Source organism: Columba livia, chromosome 8, assembly GCF_036013475.1.
Source record: "Columba livia isolate bColLiv1 breed racing homer chromosome 8, bColLiv1.pat.W.v2, whole genome shotgun sequence".
Taxonomy (NCBI): domain Eukaryota; kingdom Metazoa; phylum Chordata; class Aves; order Columbiformes; family Columbidae; genus Columba; species Columba livia.
In genome coordinates, this window is record NC_088609.1 from 11,734,384 (window position 1) to 11,754,924 (window position 20,541).

The following is a 20,541-nucleotide window of genomic DNA, read 5'->3' on the forward strand; positions in this document are numbered from 1 at the left end:
CCATCTTGAGTAGGGGCACGCTCTGCCCTCAACGCTGATTGCGCTGCCTCAGGAGCCATATTTGTTGAGGTCAATCTCCGCTAAGCTAAAAATCTCTAACCAGCCCACAAACACCCCGCAGGCAGGGTGGCCTTTCCCCGCGGCAGGGGCCGCTCCTCCCTGCAGCGCCACTGAGTCAGCTGACAGCAGCGGCGGTTCCATCATGGCCGCCCCGGCGGGGCGGCTGCCGGCGGGGCCGAAGCGGCGGAGCGGCGTGGTGGAGGCCCGGATCCTGCTTCTCCTCTGCTTCGCAGGCGCTGCCGTGGAGGGAGCGGCGGGCACGGAGCCGCCGCTCAAGTGCGATGAGCTGAGGCTGGGGCAATATCCTCCGGAGCGGGGCTGGGTTGGGCGGCGGGGGCTCGGTTGCTATGGCGATGTGGCCCGGGAGGGTGGAGGGACGCGGGTTCGGTTCCCCTGAGAGGAGGCAGTTCGTCCAGCCGCCCCAGTGGGGCTGGAGATAGTGGGGGAGAGGCCCGTGGCAGGACCGGGAAGCCCCGGGGTGACAGAGGCCTCGAGTCAAGAGCCCTGAGGCGGATCTTCAAACAGAAATAAATTTAACAGGAGAGTCAATTACACTGTTAAGCACTAGGGAGCTCTGGGGATCATCCTCCATAAGTGCTCCAGAGACTGGATGCTCTTGCATTGTTTATATTCACATAATTATTACATATCAATTACAATTTTTGAAAATTTTGACATACAATACATCTATGTTAAGGAATAGTTGATTATGTTCATTATAATTGTGTAGTTTCTTATGTACAATACATCTATTAATTACTAGTTGAATATGAACTAAGCATTCTGCTTCTAAACAATGTATTACTTAATCTTCTGTCTCTCTCTTGCCATCCGGAAGGATCTAAAATTTGAAAAAGATCTGCTTGTTTTGCAGGTGGTCAGAAAGCATTTATCATGTCAATTGGTTAATAATAGGTACATCTTTTATAACTTAATCCCAGTATAAATTAAGCAGCTTCTCATCAGTCTCAGCTGAAAGGAGCAGGAGAGGGCACATCTACAGTGGCCTAGGTTTATTTTGGGGGTGGTACAGCGTGTTTGCAGGTTTGGGGTATCCCCCATTTTCAAAGAGAAAACCCCATGGGATGAGAGACCCCTGTCCTCTGCCTCTCTACCTTCTTGTTTTTTTTGCAGGACGTTGGAGTGGGACTGGTGGTTTTGCAAAATGTTGAGTGTTCCTCCACAGCCTGCAGGAGCAGGCACAGGTGTTGGGCTCTCACTTGGAGGCTCCCAGCTCTCTGAAGGCATCAGGCCTTCACCAGAAAATGTTTGTTGATGGTAGCTGACAGCTATTGATGTAGCTGCAGATGAAAAGTGTCAGGAAAACACATCTTGGAAAAGTGAACTTCATCTGCTTTACTTGGCCACGGGAGTTCAGACCCCTGGAAATTAGTTTCTGCTCAGGTTCTTTCTAGTTGGAATTCCTGGCATTTCAGATGTTCCTTTTTAGGTGTTCTTTGAATTTTGTAGGTTTAATATTGACCAAGTGCCTCGATTTAAAGGTACTCTAATATTAAAATAAGGGTAGAAGACTAGGTTAGGCATGCTACCTTGTTGTCTTTGAATACAGAGGCCATGACTGATAAATGTGGTAGTTCCTTTAGGTAGTGCTGACTGCAGCACTAATTAAACGTGCAGCTTATGCGATATATTGGTGTATTAAATTGGATTAACAGATTTGCTCTATGGTAATGTGCTATTCCTGTTTTGGGGATGGGTAGGAAGGTAAGCTGCATCAAGGTGCACCTTAAATCCTCAGTGTTTGAAGAGGGGGGAATAAATTGCTGTTAAACCTGTTGTAGTGTTTGACATGAGAAATGTTTTCCTCAATTACCTGAACGTATGTGTGCGATGAGCCTAAAATAGACAATAGTACCCAAGAACCAATGAATTGTACAAATCACACAGCATATGGTAAGGACTTCTATTTTATTTCTATTTTCCATTTTTAGTGTTCAATTTATGCCTTTTTGTATCTGGTAGATGAGCTTTATAAAACATGGGATTAGTAATATCATTGGCACGAAAACCTAAAACATTTGTGTGGATTGGATGCCTTACTAAAAAAAAAAAACCACATACCATGTCTCTGGTACATTTGTAAGTGAGGTTTCTGGTAAATCTCTTCAATGTATATTCTATCCTCTAGGCTCTGTCCTGCACTACTGTGATTAAAACAAACCATTCCTGTCATGCTGAGTTTTGCATACGCTTATTAAAAGAATTGGCATGTGACAGAACAGCCTTCAAAATCTTATATTTTTTTAAATTATTTTTAAGGAAACACGGTGCTGTCCATCATTATGTGTTTTTGGTACCACGAGGCTCTGTTTTGATAGCAGTTGCATTTATTTTGATGTTAAGTTCTGATGGACTTTGGAGTACAACAGAAAAATGCTTAAATTGATCACTGCACATATTTAGTTTTTCTGATGTTCTTGGGCATTGAGATAAATGGTCTCTGTATAAGCTAATAGCACAACAGTTTTGCTTTATGTGCAGTTAATGTTTAAAATGCATGTATGTGCTTGTTTTCCTTCAGATTTTTTTTTCCATAAATATTGAATAATTTTCTTTAACAGGATCCTCAGGGATAGTGAAGGTTTTCCAAATACTTCAGAGACTGGATGAAAGTGCTATACAAAATAGATCCTTTTTTTAAAGTTATTCAGTCCTTTACATCATCTTTGATATCATATCCCCCCGATTATAAATCTCCAGTCAGTGAGCAGAAAGAATATTCTGTAGTTTGAGATTGATCACAACTGGAACTGTTAGTTGTCTAACCAGTTACCATGTGATTGTATTTAATACACTATACATTTGAACAGGAGATAAACTTCAGGGTGGGAAAAGTTGCTAAATTAATTAGTGTTATTTTCTGTGTCTGTATAGAGTATTTTACACACATAGCAGCTTTTACATTCTCCCAACAGTATTTGAGTCACTTTTCAGTATTATCTGAGTAATAAAAAGATAATCTTCTGGCTCATGCTGGAAGCACTGTCATTTCTGGACATCTTTCTGGGATCCATCACCCAAATAGGGGTCTAATTCAAAGCATCCAAGTAGCCTCATTGAGTAGCAGATTTCTAGTCTTACAGGTGTGACATTGACAGGAAAACCGTGGCCCTTCCTATATCAATATGCTTAAACTGCTGTGGGTTTTTTATAAATAAAACACTGCTTTCTTTGCTTTTTTTTTTTTTCAAGGAAGGATGCAACTTTTTTGTAATTGTCTGCGATTAGGCACATTGATGAGTAACATCCGTGTAGCCTATAGCAGTTAAGGCCAGACATAGCTTGTATTTTTTGGCTGTTACTGATACTGATGGCCTGAATTTATTATTTTCTGTTTCTTGATCCCAATGCAAGGATATTTAAAAAAATAAAAAACCAAATCCTAGTCCTCTTGCCTGTAGGTATTACTGGAAAATCTGGAAAGAAATGTTGAACCTGGCTTGGTGTTTTGTTGGAACCAACCAACACGACTCATAAATGCTGAAAACTGATAGAAAGTGGGATTTTTCCCTTTAAAACAACAGGCTTAAGCATTGGCGAGTGATAACATTCTGCTGATACATTGCAAACTTTCGGCAGATGTAACTTTCTGCTGTGAATTCCACTTTGGTTCTCTCAAGAGCCAAGCCTTAGCTTAGAGTAACAGAATAATTTGGGTTGAAAGAGACCTGAGGAGGTCCTGTATTCCAGCCTCCTGCTCCAAGTGGCATTGGCACTGAATTCAGACCAGGTTGCTCAGGGCTTTGTCAGATCTTGAAAACCTCCAAGGATGGTGATCACACCAACCTCTCTGTGCAACTTGTTCCAGAATTTGACTGTTCTCATGATTCAAATGTTTTCTGTATGTCAGGTTCAGATTTCCCATTGACTTATAATGGAGCCAAAATGGAAATTGCAACAGAATTAGGGCAGCAATTAGGTTTGTATGTTTTGCTTAATGTGTATCATGCAAAAAGACAAGTTAGTCATAGGACTGGCTTCAGAACTTTATTTTTCTAAAGTTATGTGTCTGCATGTGCTGCATATCAAGAAGGTTGCACAGTATAACTTCATTTCTGTATTTCACTTCTTAGAAAAACACTACAGTACACAATTTGTTACAGCTTAATTTCAAATAATTTTTGTGTCCTCAGTTCAGTGTCTGCCAGCACCAAATATTACTTGCAAAGATCACCTTGGCATAGAAAAAGTCTTCACAGGACACGAAGTTGGGTTTTACAAGCCTATTGTGTGCCGCAACGTGTAAGTACACTGTGTTTTTTTGTAATAACTCGTCTTTGTTTTTACATTGAAGTTTTTCTAAAATAGTGTGATGTGTTGACAGAAGGAAAAAGATAAGTAAGGCAGAATCATATACATGTTGCCCAGTACTTAAGCCTCTAATAAACACTGTAAGTGGTATAAGGATGTCACATGCATGTTTATAAGTAAATCTGTCTCTGCCTTGGATGCTTTTCTTTGTTTGGTTATGTTTGTGTCTTTGCTTTACCTTAGTATTTCAGTTAATACTTTACCTTGACAAAATTTTGCCCCAAATGCTAAGGCTACGTTTCACATACGCTTAAAATCAGCACAGGTGCTGAAAGGGGCTGTCTGGGACCCCTCTCCAGCCCTTTCCCACTGCCTTGGATCCGTTCCTCAGTTTGAGTCACAGAACAGTCGCTCCCAGTGCTGGTGCCAGCACGAGGCTGAGGACAGCAGAAGGATAAGAGAGACTTGAGCGGGGTGGACTGGGCTGGTCTGTGGCAATAATGCTTCGTGCCAGTTTAAATTGTGCCCGTCGCTGCAGCTGAAGTTCTAGTGTGCATGAATATTGGGGGAGTTTAAGTCTCTTTCCGGTTTCTCAAAAAAAATCTCTTTTAGAGGAGCTGTTCTCTATTTTTAAACAACCTTTGTATTTAATCAAATCCTCTGTGTGTTTTAAGAGCCTGTTTCTGAAACATGAAAATGATGGGCCTAGTTTTTCTAAAGCACCTTGTGAGCAATGGAGAGCTCTGGATACCAACGAATGTTCCAACTGGCCAGTGCTAATGATCAGCAAACACCTGTCATTGCCATTTGTTTCTCCTTTTTGTGGATTCATGCAGGAGCATTTCTCTTTGCTCCTACCAGAATCTTTGCAAATTAAAGCTCCAGTAATATTTGCTGGTTATTCCTTATCACACTAGTGGACAAATAACTCTGATGTGATACTTACTGCTCAATAATTTGCCTAACTCAGAAGTACGGCTCTGCCTCTTAGTTTCATAAATATTTTCTCTGTATTTAGTCTTCTCAATAGTCAAAGCTCAGCAAATTGAAGAAAACATATTATTACATCTAATCAAATTTAAATGCTAGCAAACTAGACTTCAGTCACATTTTTGTTCAGAAACAATTGTGTTTCAGCCCCATCTGTGATGGGTACGGAGAATATGATGAGCCATACTAGTTTAATAAAATTGCTTCATCTTTGAATTAGACAGGAATTCTTATGTTTGGAGTTTTTTGGATAGATTTTTTTGGTTTAATATATTTTCTAGGAGCATTTTTTAAATGTCGATTTTATTTACATTTATTAATTGAAAAACAAATCTCTGTAGGCTGAAAAGCAGTATGCTTTTTATGATGTCTGTTACTTGATGGCGGCTATTATTTGTGATGAAATAATCAATGGTTACACTACCAAAAAAACTCTTTGTGGCTTTTCCAATCCCATGACTGCTCATATGGTAGAAGGGGAAGAGGACCCTTCATGGGCTTGCTGAAAATTCCAGTAAAATTCAACTGTGAATGTAGGAAGATGTATGTGAGCATGCCCTTGATAAAGCCTCAAAGCCAGTTAAAAACGGCAGCATGATTAATACTGCCATCCTTCATATGTACTATTGTTTAAAAAGTGATCTAATCACTGTGCATTTAGCAGCCTTTTCTAGGCATTTTTAAAGTTATCTGAGTGTTAGAAACATCACTTTAAGCAGGAATCTCCAGGTTGGTATTATAAGAATAGGCCTGCCCTTTCTGCTGCTTTAGGGAGATCTTCCAGCATCTTCTCTGAGTTTTGATGGAAACTTTAACTGTCCTCTGGCAGAAGTAACTGCACAGAAAAATGGGTTTGAGAAGGCATCTTGCCAGAGCAGGATTGTCCCTACAGCATGGGGACAGCAGGTTCATCTCTAGCCCTCGCTTTTGGAAGGAGCAAATCAGGAAGGTATCCTTAGCCAAAACTGTGATTTAACAGCAGCCCAGACAACAGTTGTGGGATCCAGTTGTCTTAGAGAAAGACCAAGAGACATTGTATGTTTGTATGCATGGGTGTGTTCAAGTTGCTCCTAGGACTAGTTCAAGGAAGGGCTTGTAAACGCCAATAAGGTTACTCCAGCGAAGTAGTACTGAGAGTCAGGATTGCTTTGGTTTGCTTTTAATTTGATGGTTTGGTAGTAGATATTTTTCCAAATTCTAGAATGCCCCAAATTGGTACTCTATCCTGTATTTTGCTTAGTATGCGCAGGCCCTGATTCTGCCCATTGTTCAAGCATTGCCGTTCCAGGCAAGTAGCCCATAGATCATTACCCTGTAACATGCATGACATTCTGTGTGGACAGATCTTTATGCAGTGCTAAGAGACCCTGGAGGAGCCCAGAAGCCACTGTGGCTGACAGCAGTACCAGCGTATTATCAACTGGCGTGGGGGAGCTGGAAGAAAAAGTTTTTAACGTGGCAGCTGGAAGAAACATATGCAGAGAAAAATAAAGATTGGATGAGGCTGAGAAGCAAGAAAAATCAGAAGAGCAACTGAATATAAATTCCATCTTTTATCCAGTTGCAGAAATCACAGTTTAGATGCCTAGGATGTGTTATTTTGCTACTTGCTGGTTCAGTCTTCAGCATGTACACATGAGTAGATGCAGCCTCGGTACACTATTAACGTGCTTCCCCTTCATACTAGATTTCTTCTGCCCTTCATTTTGATGTTGACCAGGCTGCACAATGTTCTGCTTTTAAAAGCATCTCATTGCATAGGCAAGCGCTCAGTTTCTTACTGGTTTTGATCAGGAGCATCTCAAACTAAACTATGTTCATGCCTTGTATGTAAGAGCTCTTTTTATGCTTTAGAGTCCTTGGAGGGTTGTTGACACTTTGTAGTTGATAAACAATGTCCAACAGCTTACCTCAACTTGCAAATAAAACCATTAGTGTTCTGTACAGTGGAAACAAGACTGTTCTAAAGATGATAATTTATGTTACATTAGGTTCCAGGAATGCCCAGTATGTTCTACATTGCTAATAAGCACTAAGTAACAAATATTGAGGTAAGAGTCATGATTTAATCACCTAATGTTTCAAAATCAGTAAATCTAGATTATAAGCAAAAAGGTAGATCTTTATTTGGCCTTGAAAGTGCTTAATAAAGGTGCTTGGACCTTTCTCAGCTACTGTATTTGTGAAACTCTGTTTTATTCAGCTGTCAACCAAGATTTTAGTTTGGGCTTATTAGATAATTGCTGGCACATAGTAGTACACGTACCAGAACAGTAAATTATTGAATATTTTCAAAGTTCTAATTACATTTGGGTTTGCTTTCCTTTGCAGAAGTTATCTGTTCGCCAATGCAGCAAAGGATGCAGCAGGTTCTATTATGGGCAGCTCTGTGTTTCCAGCTCTCTTATTACTGTAAAGGTCCCATCAGCAGTGACAAGGTTCCAGGTGTTTAAGTGGCCACATCAGTCCAGCTGTTGGCAATAATGGTGCCAATGAGGCTAAATCTCAAAAAACCTTTTATATCTGTTTATTTTGTATGGCTAACCATGGGATGCTACAAGGGTAGAGATGTACTCTACCCTTGTACATCTTTGTACCACCGGCAGTTCTTTTCATTTGTGAGTTTTTCCCTTTAGAGTATAGTCAGTGGGTACATGACTTGCCCTTTTTGTTGAATCCTTCCTACAGCTTCTTCAGCTAGTGGCCACGGTTCATTTCTCTTTCGGATCTCATTGCAGTTCCTGTCTCTGTTGACATCCCACCTGTCTGTCCTGTTCCTCTCAATTTGCCCGTGTGTGAGACTAATGCCTACAGACAGTACACATGCACCTCTCAGCTTTCTAGGCTTGTCTCGGTAGGGCTGAACTGTTAGGAAGTGCTCTGTAAAACTAGGAATGTGTCAGCAACTGAATTGTGTTTGTTGAGAAGGAATCATGATTTAGTTTCAGAATAATCTGTATTCTGCAAGAGTATACTTGAGTTGCAACAGCTGAGGTTGCTTTATGGAGGATGCCTACCCGGTTTGAAAGCTTAACATTATCAATTCTGTGTCCGTTAATTGAGGATAAATAACAAGGCTGTGTTGGTTTTTGGGTTGTTTTTTTTTTTTTTAAGCTGAAGCAGCAGGCAAATGAGTCACTACTTTAATTTTCAAAAGTACAAGTGAATGTATTTTGCAGTCATTGTCTACATTGCTTGTTTCTTTTGGCAGAAATGGATACTCCTACAAAGTGGCCGTGGCGCTGTCCTTGTTTCTTGGGTGGTTGGGAGCAGATAGGTTTTACCTAGGCTATCCTGCATTAGGTAAGTTTATTTCTTATTTTTTGTTTGAGGTAAAGCTTATTGTTATGACTGATTTGTATGTGTATATTTATATTTTGAGTAATGAAGGCTGACAGTCGTGGTTTTAATGTTTACAACTAGAATCCTTACTTTATTGTCAAGTAAGATAAAATCCTGCGTTATCCTCAGCCTGCTATTCTGCTGGAGTGGGAGGTGACGAATGGATATATAATTGTCCAAAAGATAAAATCCCAGTAAGCAACAATTATTATTGCTATTCATAGTTTTGCTTTCCATTTGCTTTGCATTGATGTTTGCCACAGCATTCTTTGTGAGGCACTGAAACAGAAGTGTTTTTGACTGGTGTGCCAGTTACTTTAAATGATACTTGATTTTACCAGGAAAAGAGTGGAGAAACTTTACAGTAAATCTAGTGTTCTGGGATATGGAATTTATTCTGGAAAATGCATACTTTCAATATAGCTCATAGTATCAATAGCAGTTCTGCAGAAGCTGGGACAATTAACAGGACCTACCTCTGGTTGGTGTTTTTGGAACTTGATTCCCAGGGTGATGGTGCCACTGGCTCTTAAATAATGGAAATACCTCGGCATGTTAGAACTGCTTTCACCAGCTTTGCTTCTGAGCTGGACAAATGGAGTAAATTTGAGTCTAGATAGCATGGAGCAATGAATTGGGAAAAGCTATGCATGTTACTGTCACTTCTGCTAGGAATTTTGAGTTTCTGCCCATTAAATGCAAACCCTTGTTATTTTTAATAACTTCATCTGTCCTTCCTGATAAGCTTGTGTTAAGATCTGGGTCTTTATTTCCTTGAGATTCTATAATTAGCACTTTGTCCATCAGTTTCATGAACAGATGCATTTTTGGAAGTGGTCAATAAGGTGCACCTTTGTTAAACCATTGGATTTGGAATAATAATTTGCAGTAATTATTTTGTAATGTATTGTAGTAGTATAGATTTATAAATCCTCCATTCTTATATAGAAGTTCTTTATGACTTGTGCTTTTTAGTTCGACTGGAATATACTTGTAGCCACTAACCAGAGTGAAAAGACTTAAACTCTTGCAGAGTTAAGTTTTTAAGCTTTTGGAAGGTAAATAAGACAAAAGCAAATAGACAAGAGTAGAAATTTTTTTTTAAATCAATAAGTTGGATTCCTTCACAGTGGTTGGTTGGGGATTTTTCAGGTCATCCGTGCCTTGGCAAAATTGGTAAAGAAAGATAATAGCATTGAAATATTTTTTTGCAAGTGTAATGAAGACTGTAAATGCTTTTTGGTTTATTTCTTTCCTTCTCTTGCTTTAAGAGAACAAAAATACAAACAAGCTATTGAATATGAAGAAGCCAGGAAGGCAACCTCTTCCTCTCCCACACACTGTGAACTAAACCATAAGTTATTCCTGCGTAAGAACACTATTTTTTCCCTCCATGCTTCAGAGCAGTTTATTTTCTCAGTGTGATCTGCTTGTGGGGAGGGAAGTGAGGAGGAGCTGAAAAATCCACTTTACACTGCACTCCAGAAACATACGCTGGGTTCATAAACAGTTTTTCTATGTCCAGTAATATAATGGAACAGCCAGTTACTCAGCTAAACTGGAGCTGCTGCTGGAACCAGCAATGGTAAGGGGTCAAGACCAGAGCTTAAGAGGAGATGATATAAGGAGCGTCACAAATAAATATCTTAAATGATGACTGCACTCAATGCAGATAACGATGAAGTAAACTGTTCACCAGAGTTTATTTAATCATCCTGTTGTTTCCTAAGGCTGACATTTCTTTAGGTGACTGTTTCCTCACGTTCTGTTGCTGATCCCCAGGCTGACTGTGCCTGCCTGCTGCAAGTCTCCTGCATCAGCTGCTGGGAATAAGTTGTTTTAAACAATTATATACTTAGGTTTTTGCACATTTTAAGTGGCATCACTTTAGTTGTAATACACTCATAGGCTTTTCTTCTAATCCACTGAAAGTCTGCAGCCTCAAGACCAGGGGATGGAGAGGAGGTGGCTTGTGTGACACACTCCTGCTTCGGAGAGAAGGGGGAGCACAGATATTCTATATATTGTATTCCTTACTATATATATAGTACTCATTGTATTATATCGATTGTACAAGAAGCTGCTGCTATTTAAACAAAATAAATAAACATTTTAAGACAGTCTCCTCCTTCTGAAGGCATTTTCCAAATGAAGTCTGCCTTGCATGGCAACTTCCAATGAAACATTTATCTGTTAGTTGCTATCCCCGTATATTTTCTATTAATCTTTCATTTATTCGTACAAAAAATAACATTTTTGAATACCAGTTAAAAAGTGTTTATATATATGTATATTGAAAATAAATTCCTATTTCAGCAAAACATAAAAATGATACAAAGGATGGTTCTCCAAAGTAGCACATTCTAGAAATTAAATCAGTATGTGCTGCAGCTCATGAGATGGTAGAAAGTCTCTTTCTATTCATAAATAATTTTGCAGCTCAAGTTGGGATTTTTTCTGTCTGTGCCTCAGTTAAAGAATGGAAAATTTTCAGTAACTTGATTGTCAGCTTCTGCCTTTTCTTGTTTAAAAATATTTGTCTGATTAAAAAAAAATCACTAATGTTTAAAATCTTTGAAGTATATTCAGGATGTAGAAATATGAATATGCACTTTGTTTTTTTCCTCTGATAATTCAAGATCTTTAACTTAAGGTCTGTTTCTAAAAAATATATATATATATATATATATATGCATTTTTTTAAATATACATTTTCTTGGAGGGGATGAGGAGTTGGGATGCGACTGCCACCAGAAACCTATGGACTTCCTAGTGGCTGTCTTAAAGCTACAGTTACATTTTATTTTTTCTTTTTTAGGTTTGTTAAAGTTCTGCACCGTAGGATTCTGTGGAATTGGCAGCTTAATTGATTTCATACTTATTTCAATGCAGGTAAGTCAGGGCTTTCAAAACAAGGTACAAATCTGTGTTTGTTGAAGCTTTGATTTGATTGCTAATTCTTTGTTAGCATTTTAGCCTTAAGAACCTTGGCATATTGAAAAATCAAGGCATTTGGTTCGTCTCTGTGGATGGCGTTGTAGAATATGGATACAAAATATAAATGTATTTGTTGTTTGAACTAAAAATTAGATTAGCCATCTATAAATACTTGTAATGAATAACTCGGAAGCTATAGCACCAAAGATTCACTTTATCAGAACCTATGAGTTCTTTGTGTGACACAAAGTGTTGGACTTTGCATGACATGTCCTGCCATCCCTAGAATCCCGTGTTTGCCTGTGCTTTATAGGATGGAGCACATCACCTGGCATGTCCCCGCAGCGTGCAGGAGGAAAGACGTTGCCACTTTTGTTTCTGCCTCTCCTCCAAATACAAGTCCCACGTCACCCGCGAGCTGTAACTGTAGGATTCACAATGTTTAAATCCCCAGCTGGGGTGATGTCTTGTGACATCATGAAAGTGCCAAATTGTCTTCTTTGACATTGCATCCATTTAGCGTGAATGACAAATTGCCTATGATGGACTTAAAATGCATTGCGGGTACAGAAATTGTTTACGTGGTTTTATAGAAGAATATTTTTGAAGTATGCATCTTTGTATATGTGTCTTTTAAAGTAAATGCATTCTGAAATTTCTTTCTACGCTATCAAAATTATCTTGGCTCAGATCACTTACAGACACAGCTGAGAGTATCTTTCATCTCTCCTTACTCATCTCCCTGGTGACCCCACACCAATTTATCATTTCCAGGACAAAAAAAGCCATGATCTTCACTCCTCTCCATTCCTTACCTGTGCAGTATTTCAAAGACACTTGTCATCAACATAATTCTCTCCTGCCTGCCCTCCTTTGTTCAAGAAAAGAGGTTTGGAGCCCCCTCATTTGTTAGCCTCATTTTTTTTTTTGTGACTCAAATCCTCATCAGCTTAACCCAGCACCAGCGCCTGGCTGTGTAATTTGGTTGATTAGAAGCCCTAGGGACATGTTCCTTCTGAGACAGTGCTCGCTAAAATAGTTATACTACAGCATAACTTCAAAATAAATCTAGTTTCTGTTTGACTAATTAAGCATGACTAATTTTATGATGGGAAAATTAGCAGTAATTGAGACATTAGCACAAAGTGTATGTTTCGCTTCATATTGAAAAGTCTTGGTTCTTTCTCCCTTGTAGATCGTTGGACCCTCAGATGGCTCCAGTTACATTATAGATTACTATGGAGCCAGGCTCACGCGACTCACAATTACCAACGCAACCTTCAGGAAAATGCAGACCTATCCTTAAGCCTGGCAGTAAGTGTCACAAATGCAGAGGTGCATTTTGTTTTTACAGATGGATCCAGTTGTCCACTGAAACTGCTGATCACTTGTTAATTAGACTGCGTCGGAACTGAATATTAAATGTACATTGAACAAAGATAAAATATGAAAGTTCATCAAGTGAGTGTGTTTATCTCAAAGATGCCAAGTTTCTTTAAAGCCTATGTTAAGACTGGTGCACAGAAAGCTTTGTAAACCTGTTTTTTTCCAATTCAGCGTTATGTGATATGTCAGGTTATGAGAGTAAACTACAAGTAATACTTTGTGCTTAACATCAGTTCTTTCCTTCACACAAGAAAGATGTATTTTTGGAATACTTGCTCATGTGCATTTTACTTGTGGGTTGAAAGAGACAAGAACATTCTTTCAACTTGGTTCCCTTGCCTGATATTTGTTGCAGCTCCCTTTTTTCTCTCTTTCACTGACTCCTTTTTGTTCATATTAGTTTTCCTTCCTGAGATACTTTCAAAAACAGCCAGGAGGATGGGAAATAAGTGTTCGAGTCAAATCAAATCCCATGGTAAAGATAATTCTGTGACTTGTCTGGTTTTTAGGTTTTAATCCCGAAGCTGATAATATACCTTTGAAAATAGGAAGATACTATGGGTATTATAATAATAAAAAAATATCCTTGGACACACAAGACCACATGAGATTTCATTCTAGAATGTATCTCCGTGTGTACAAATAACAGAGGGCTTGGCTTAATGATTTCAGCAGTCCATCTTGTGCTTTGTTATTTGTAAAATAATACAGGAGCTATTTTGTGTGAATCAGACAAAAATATGATGAGTTATAAGGTCCATCAGATAGTTTGTTAATCCCAGAAGCCAAGTAGCCAGCAGAAAGAAGGGCTAGATATTCCAAGTAACAGTGTTTCCGTAGAAATGGAAGATGTGTGTCAACCTTCCAGGAAACAAGAGCTGCTGTGGGATTCTTTCATCCTGCTTCTCTGGTTTGTGATACTGGTCCATGCTCTCATCAGAACCGCACTGCTTTGTCACATCAGTCAGAATGAAGCCACAGGTGACAACAGAGCAATATTTTAGCAAAATTTTATTTCTCTTCCCTTTAGATGGCATTCAACTTGATCATCTGTCTTCTGCTAACAACTTTCCACTTCTTTCACAGCCGTCTGCTTTGTCTGTAAAGCCTTTTGGAAATTAGCGCCACAGACAGTGTAACCTTTGGAACTTGGCTGCTGTTGGAATGAGGTTCTGTATCTGAACATGCATCTCAGTGTTTCTCTGGGCTGTGTAGTTGCCCGGCTGAGGTGTAGAGAGGGTTAACTGAGTGAACAGATCGTGCTGCGGGGCCAGGAGAGAGTTAGTGAGGTCTTTGTTTTCATCTTGTAATTGTCAGATATGGCATGTTTACCATAAGGGCTGCGAAAAGTGTGATGCAAGATGTAAAGCTGTCCCACTGTGTTAATAATAAATTGGCGACAGTAATATTTATCGAAATGTCTGTCCTATGATGATTTTCTGTGTTGCCGCCTGCTTTAGCATTCTCCCGTCGATCAAGTTGTCCATCCGAGTGTTTGTGTAGTTGTGATTGCTCTGACTGCACTGGAATAATCTTCTGTCTGGATTGTTTTCCCCCAAACAGTTGCAAAGCAATAAAACTCATTAGACTATGAGTCCGTGTCATCCTCCTGCCGCATTCCCAGATAAAATGATATTTGCTGGCCTTGCAGATGGTGAGGAATCCTTTTAACATTCCTACAAGACAGAGCAGTATTATTCTGTATCTGTAAAAAATAAAGAACATAAAAAGTAAAGCCCGGAGTTCAAAAAAAGAATTTGAAGTGCCAAGCCTTTAAAAACCTGTATAAAGCTGTTCACTGAAGATGCTGCAGATCCAAGCCATGAGTTAAATCCAAATCTTCCCTAAGTACCAGTGCAGTTCAGTTATGCACAAATGACTCCATAAACTTGTCCTTTTTTTTTTTTTTAAATGCCCATTCTAGGATTTTCTGCCATGTGCTTAACCGTGATCTGAGAGAGCAGTAGCTGGTAGGAACATTCAGCTCTGGGCACTTTGTGTTTACTCACACAGTGCAAAAGGAGTTGTACTCTAGGAGTGCTCAATGTACTAATGAATTACTCTGGATTGTATTTGTTCAGTTGCCTCAACTTGTGCATCTTTCACTTGTGTTTAGAGCTTGTTTTCCAAAAGACCAGATTTAGAGATATTTTAGAACAATCTCTCTGACTAGTTATTCCTCCTGCGATTTAAATCACAACTCTGCTATGGCAACTCCTGTGACAGTATTTTGTTACCCTCACCGCTTCCCTCTCCACCACCACCCACTACTTACTACATGAAGATCTCACTTCTGCTTTCAGGACCTGATAACACCTTAAAATGTTAGGTTTTATTATGTTTCCAAAGATGTATTTCTGTATGTCTGCCAGTAAAACTTCTCAGCTCCACAGGAAGGTCTTTGTGTTTGAAATGCTCTGTTAGAATTTTTTTGGAGAACATCTGTTGTCACCCCATCAAGAATTGTTTCCTTTGTTCCTCAAGAGTATATTCAGTTAGATTTGCTTACACAGCTATGTCTATTTGGTCTTCTTGTGTCTCTTCTCAGTGTTTTGTGGGTTTTTTTTCAGTTTTAGATTCATTAGGTGTTTAGTCCATTTCTGTACCAAGAGCCTGTCCTGTTGCTTGCTCTGCAGTTTTCAAACCTGTTTCCTCCAGAAAATGGTGTTGAATACAGTAAGGTAGGGTGCTTAAGCACCCAGCTGGGGAAATGCCAAGGATGAGATTTTGCAGGCATCTATGCGTTTCCATTGCCTTATAGGATTGTCACTAATTGTGCGATTGCCTATTAATTCCTTAATACATCATACAGTCTTTCAAACTCATTGCTAACTACTTTGACACTTTCATTATTATAAATGGTGACTATATGGCTTCTTTAAGAAATGCATCATTTTAATTCATTTAAATCATGGATTTTAACCAGCTACTGTATTCTGGGTTCAACCTGAATCAGAGTCTGCCAGGATGTGAAGCACGAGAGATTATTCCGTTTGCATCTTCTGCCTGGATCTGAGGAGAAAAAAATACCTTAACTTTAAGCATATGCTTAAGTGTTTTGCTAGACTGAAATTTGATCAAGACTCTTCCCACTTTCTTCTTGTCAATCCATCTGTGTTACCCAGAAAACCTCCCTAATCTGTGTGAATTACAAGAGAAAATGGCATTCTGTATGGAAACCTTAGTGCTGACAGTGTGAATGGCTGATAATATTTGATACGGTGACAATATTTTTCACCTCAAAGCTGCTTTTTGCTTACATTTGTTCATAGATCAGCTCTGTTCATGCATCAGGTACCTTTGGTCATCCTGACACAAGTTCTCACGTACCTCTAGGAGGAATTGGACTGTCCAGAGCTGCATCAAGTATGTAGAAATGTCAGAGCACCAAATCAGGGAATCTTTTATGTGTATGAAGCAAAGACACTTTGGGAAGCAGTGGATGACACTAAGAGGGGGTTGTAGGCTTCAGTTTCTGCAGAAAGTATGTCTGAAACTTAAAACCGTGTTGTCTCTTTGCCTTCTGCTTCCTGAAGGTGGAGCCAAACCCCCTATCAGATCTCCGAATCTTCTGAAGTTGCTCCTTATCGTGCAGCAAAGACTGAGCACTCGGGTATTTTTCCTTGCACGGCAGAGAAGTCTGGAAAGTGGATGTGAGGAGTCTGTCTGACCAAGATGCGTTTTGCGCTGTGTTCACTCTCTAGGCCTAAAACTGTAGTGAAGGAAAAGAAATAAAAGAATAAAAAAGGCAGTCTCAATGTTGTTTATACCTGTGTGAGAAAGATCTAGTTTCATAAACTAGATAAACAAAAGAAACATAAACAAAAAATGGTGAAAAAATACTGCTTGTCTCAAACACCAACTCAAGATTTGATTCTTACTCTTTGTGCTTCATTAGAATCTCAAGCATACTCATGCTCCGATAATTCTCCATTACATGTTTGAATGGCTGCTTTCAAGACTGCAGTGCTCTCTGCGAGAAGCGCAGCTCTCAGGCGCTGCAGATGCGTATGACACAGCAGAATTTTAGGCAGTATAAAAATTATAAAGATCAGTTTCCATTACTGTAATTACTGTATAAATCCTATATTTAAGAGGCTTAGAACAGGCCTATTTAACCTTGGTTTGAGCTGAGGCTTGGTCCAAGTCTGCTAAGTTGAACACCAAATTATTTTTCTTTTTTTTCTCTTTTCTCTGCAGCATCGTAACTTAGTGGGGAGCGGGGTGGGGAGGGAGATGGATCCAGCACAGCCTCTGCACTCTGACAAGGTGGTGGCTATAATTTGGCAATATACCTGTCTCCAACCAACAGCAAGACCAAATGAGATGTACGTTTTGTTACATCTGAAAAGTATCGTTTCTCCCCTTGGAACCTGTGGCTGCTTCTCTACCCCAGCTGTGCTCTGGAGCAGGTGTGGGAGACGGCTCGGAGGCAGACGATCCACAAAGCGCAACTAGAAGTGCTTGGGTAAACAGGCAGATCCTACACTGTTCAGAGGGCTGTAGCAGTAATTCCTGGTTTTGGGGGGATTTTTTTTGTGTGTTATTTGCACCCCTTCAATGAAAGCAAAGGTGTTGGCTGCCCTGGTGCTTCACCTTGGGGCAGCTGAGATGCCTGGAGCTGCCTCCAGCTGCCTTTGCAGTCGAAGTACTCAAAGCTGAGAAAGGAGTTGGCAGCTCCACGTGCGGAGGTTGGGGATCTCTTGCTCCATCGCTTAAGCATGCCAGACTCTTAGCTGTAGGCCAGGGAGCAGCTTTGATATGGATAGCCATCCCTTGCTCAAAAGAAAGTCTGGCGCAGCATTTTCCATGTCATGAACCTGTTCTGCAGTGGGTGCTTTGCCCCCGAGTCAGTAGAGCCATAGGAATGAATTTATTCATGTATTCTGTTTCCTTTATGCAGAGTCTTCTTCAAAGTTCCTTGGGTTTACCATGGGGAAAACATGGTGAGAACATGTAAGAGGAGCTTGCTGCCTGCGAAGAACTGGCGGAGTGTTCACCTTGAGCCTGAGGAGACTGCCCACCATATGGATTGTGTTGGCAGAGGCAGCAGCCTGGGGAATGCAGAGGTGGGGGGTAATTTTTAAGGCTTTCGTTCCATGGTCCCATTGATTATAACCCTATTAAGAGGATGATGCATGTGACTTTAAAGTTATTTTGTTAACTAAGTGTAGGCAATGGATGTGTCATGCTAACAAACACAATTGCTGGTGTGTCTAATACAGTGTGCAAGTACAGTACAGTGAATTTAAAAGGTGGTGGTAATCTAAGAATGTTAAAAGGGAAATGTGTGCCTGGGGGGGCGTGGGGGCTGGGGAGAAAAACGACTTACTTGACATTCACTGTCTTCCTCCCAGCTCCTTTGCTAAAGTAGGAACAGAATCGGAACAAAAAAATGTTTGTTTTACAGCTGTACCAAGTTACGGCGTGGACTCGTGCTCCCCCCCTCCTCTCCCACTTGCATCAAGTACATCCTGTACTTTTGGCAACATGTTGACTGGATATTTAAAAGCTGTGAACTGTTCTGAAAGTTTCACATACTGGGTTATGGGCCATGTGTGTTTGATCAAAATTCAATTACTGCACTGTACCATGCTTGGAAACCTATCATCCCAAGTTATGAAGTATGACGAAATAGGCTAATCTAATTGGTTCAGTATGGGAGCAGTATCAACCAAGCTTGTTATGATAAATAGCTTCCTGTGTTAAAGGTTCTCTAGAGCTTAAGTATCTTGGCTCACCTCCCTCTACAAAATAAGAATAGTGTTCCCTGGGAACAGTTACATCACTGTCCCTCTCCTACATTCACAATTAAAGGTTTGTGGATTTTTTTTCGCCTTGCTATTCACTGAATAGATAAACCGTGGCTGTCTACCCCGTTCCCCACCTCCTTCTCCTTCCCCTTTCCTCAGGTTCGCTCGTGTCGTGCTGACCGTGACTCTGCCTGTTCTATTTCAGGGCTAGGTAAGGCAGGCTTGCCAAAACCCAGCCTGGGCTGGAGGCTGGGCTTTGTGCGCTGGTGTGTCAGTACATATGACAAGTCTGTTTGTACAAGGAGTTGGAATTTTTGACGTTAAGTTAAATGTGGAAGCACTTTAATCTTTCTAAGCATCTAATAAAAGAACTTACGTATAGTGAATTTCGTACCTGTGGATGTGCTATTATCTTCTTGAAACGGAAATCTTAGTAGTTAAACGCAAATCCAGCGTGCAAGTGTTGGATTATGACTAGGGAAGGGCTCTGTTCTAAGCCTGGATTTGTAGTCACTAAATTTGTCACTAAGACAGTGAGCTGTCTGCCATGAGATGATACTGGCTTCATGATTTTATCTGGTCCATCTTTGGCAAGAAGTACTTAGCTCGGATTTTGATGTGACAGTAATAGACAGTGTCAAGGAGAAAAAAAACACCACAGAAAAGTGGCTCCTTATGCTCTGGTGATCCAGTTTTTTTCCTTTCTTGAACCGCACTCCCATGTGCCTCCTAACTCAGAGATCCCCTTCAGGCAAAATAGTTCTGTGATGATCATTTTACAGAGACATAACATAGGCTTGATATTGCAAGGGCCTATAACATTGGTGAAATTTCTCCTCATAATAAAGATACTCACTTATTTAAGGGTTGGTAGAATGAGTCCTTATGTAAGTGAGTCTTCGTATTGGCCCCAAGACTGCCTAATACCTGGATTAAGCCTGCATGGTGATTAATGCCTATTTACTATATCTGTTATCCCACTGCATTTTGCTCTTCAGCCTTGATTAAGCCCTTTGCTTTACCATTTAAAATGTCCTGCTTAACCTTCTGCTTACAAACGTACATTGTGCTGAGGTCTGCATTTTTAACTAGAACAAGTTCTACCATAAATAATAGCATTTAATTTTAAAGTGCAACAGCTACAGTCAGTCCTTGATTAAATGACAAAGAGCAGCAATAGCAAATGGGAACACAGAGTTTTTCACAACAAATGTCTGCGTCCACGTAAGAGAAAAAAATATACCTTCCTGCTGCTGATTAGCACTTTCTGTGCAGTTCTTTGTTTTGCATGTTTAGAGAAAATTATTACCAAAAGAGCCTAAACAGTGACTCTCCGCAATTTCCCCAAATATCTTTTGAAGGAGATAAACTAGATTAATCTCCCTTTATAAAGTTCCCACAAGAAAGCTCAGAGACACAGGAGCTTTACCTTCAAAAATAGAATGTGACTGTAGGCACTTATGCTAATCTCTTTTTTGGCAAATCAGCTTTTTTTGTATTGAATCTTGCTTGATTGAATAGCACTGGATCTGCCAGAGTAAATGCTATTATCAATGTACAGTAATTAAGGAAATAGTCCTTGTCACTCCAACAGTGACCAGGCAGTGCCTTCTATAATAAAGTTAAATGATAAATAAATTTCTTCAGGGTGTAGATCCTGGACTGGGGGAGCTCTTGACATGCCGTAAAATAGCGCAGCATAGAATTGCAGGTGATGGGGAAAAGTATAATGCCCGTGGAATTCATGCTAAACACACGTTTGATGCTAAATGTCTAAATAGATGCTCAGCCTAAAACACAT

General features: G+C 39.9%; 1 protein-coding gene across 4 annotated transcripts; it reads left to right on the forward strand.

The window, feature by feature from the left end:
* The first annotated feature begins 126 nt into the window (after positions 1-126).
* TM2D1 (TM2 domain containing 1) lies at positions 127-19,126 on the forward strand. Of its 4 annotated transcripts, XR_002421445.2 has the most exons (8): positions 127-360; positions 1,901-1,974; positions 4,215-4,323; positions 8,534-8,625; positions 11,483-11,556; positions 12,797-12,915; positions 17,188-17,455; positions 17,891-19,126. XR_002421445.2 is itself a non-coding variant. In XM_065070940.1 (7 exons), exons 1-6 carry the CDS (start codon positions 203-205, stop codon positions 12,905-12,907), a joined length of 618 nt encoding a protein of 205 aa, XP_064927012.1. In that variant the 5' UTR covers positions 127-202; the 3' UTR covers positions 12,908-12,915; positions 17,891-19,126. The 4 variants fall into 4 exon arrangements, 3 of the variants coding, with proteins under 3 accessions (XP_064927012.1, XP_005498978.2, XP_064927013.1); XM_065070940.1 differs by lacking the exon at positions 17,188-17,455; XM_005498921.3 differs by lacking the exons at positions 17,188-17,455; positions 17,891-19,126 and adding an exon at positions 16,524-16,738.
* Positions 19,127-20,541: the final 1,415 nt, after the last annotated feature.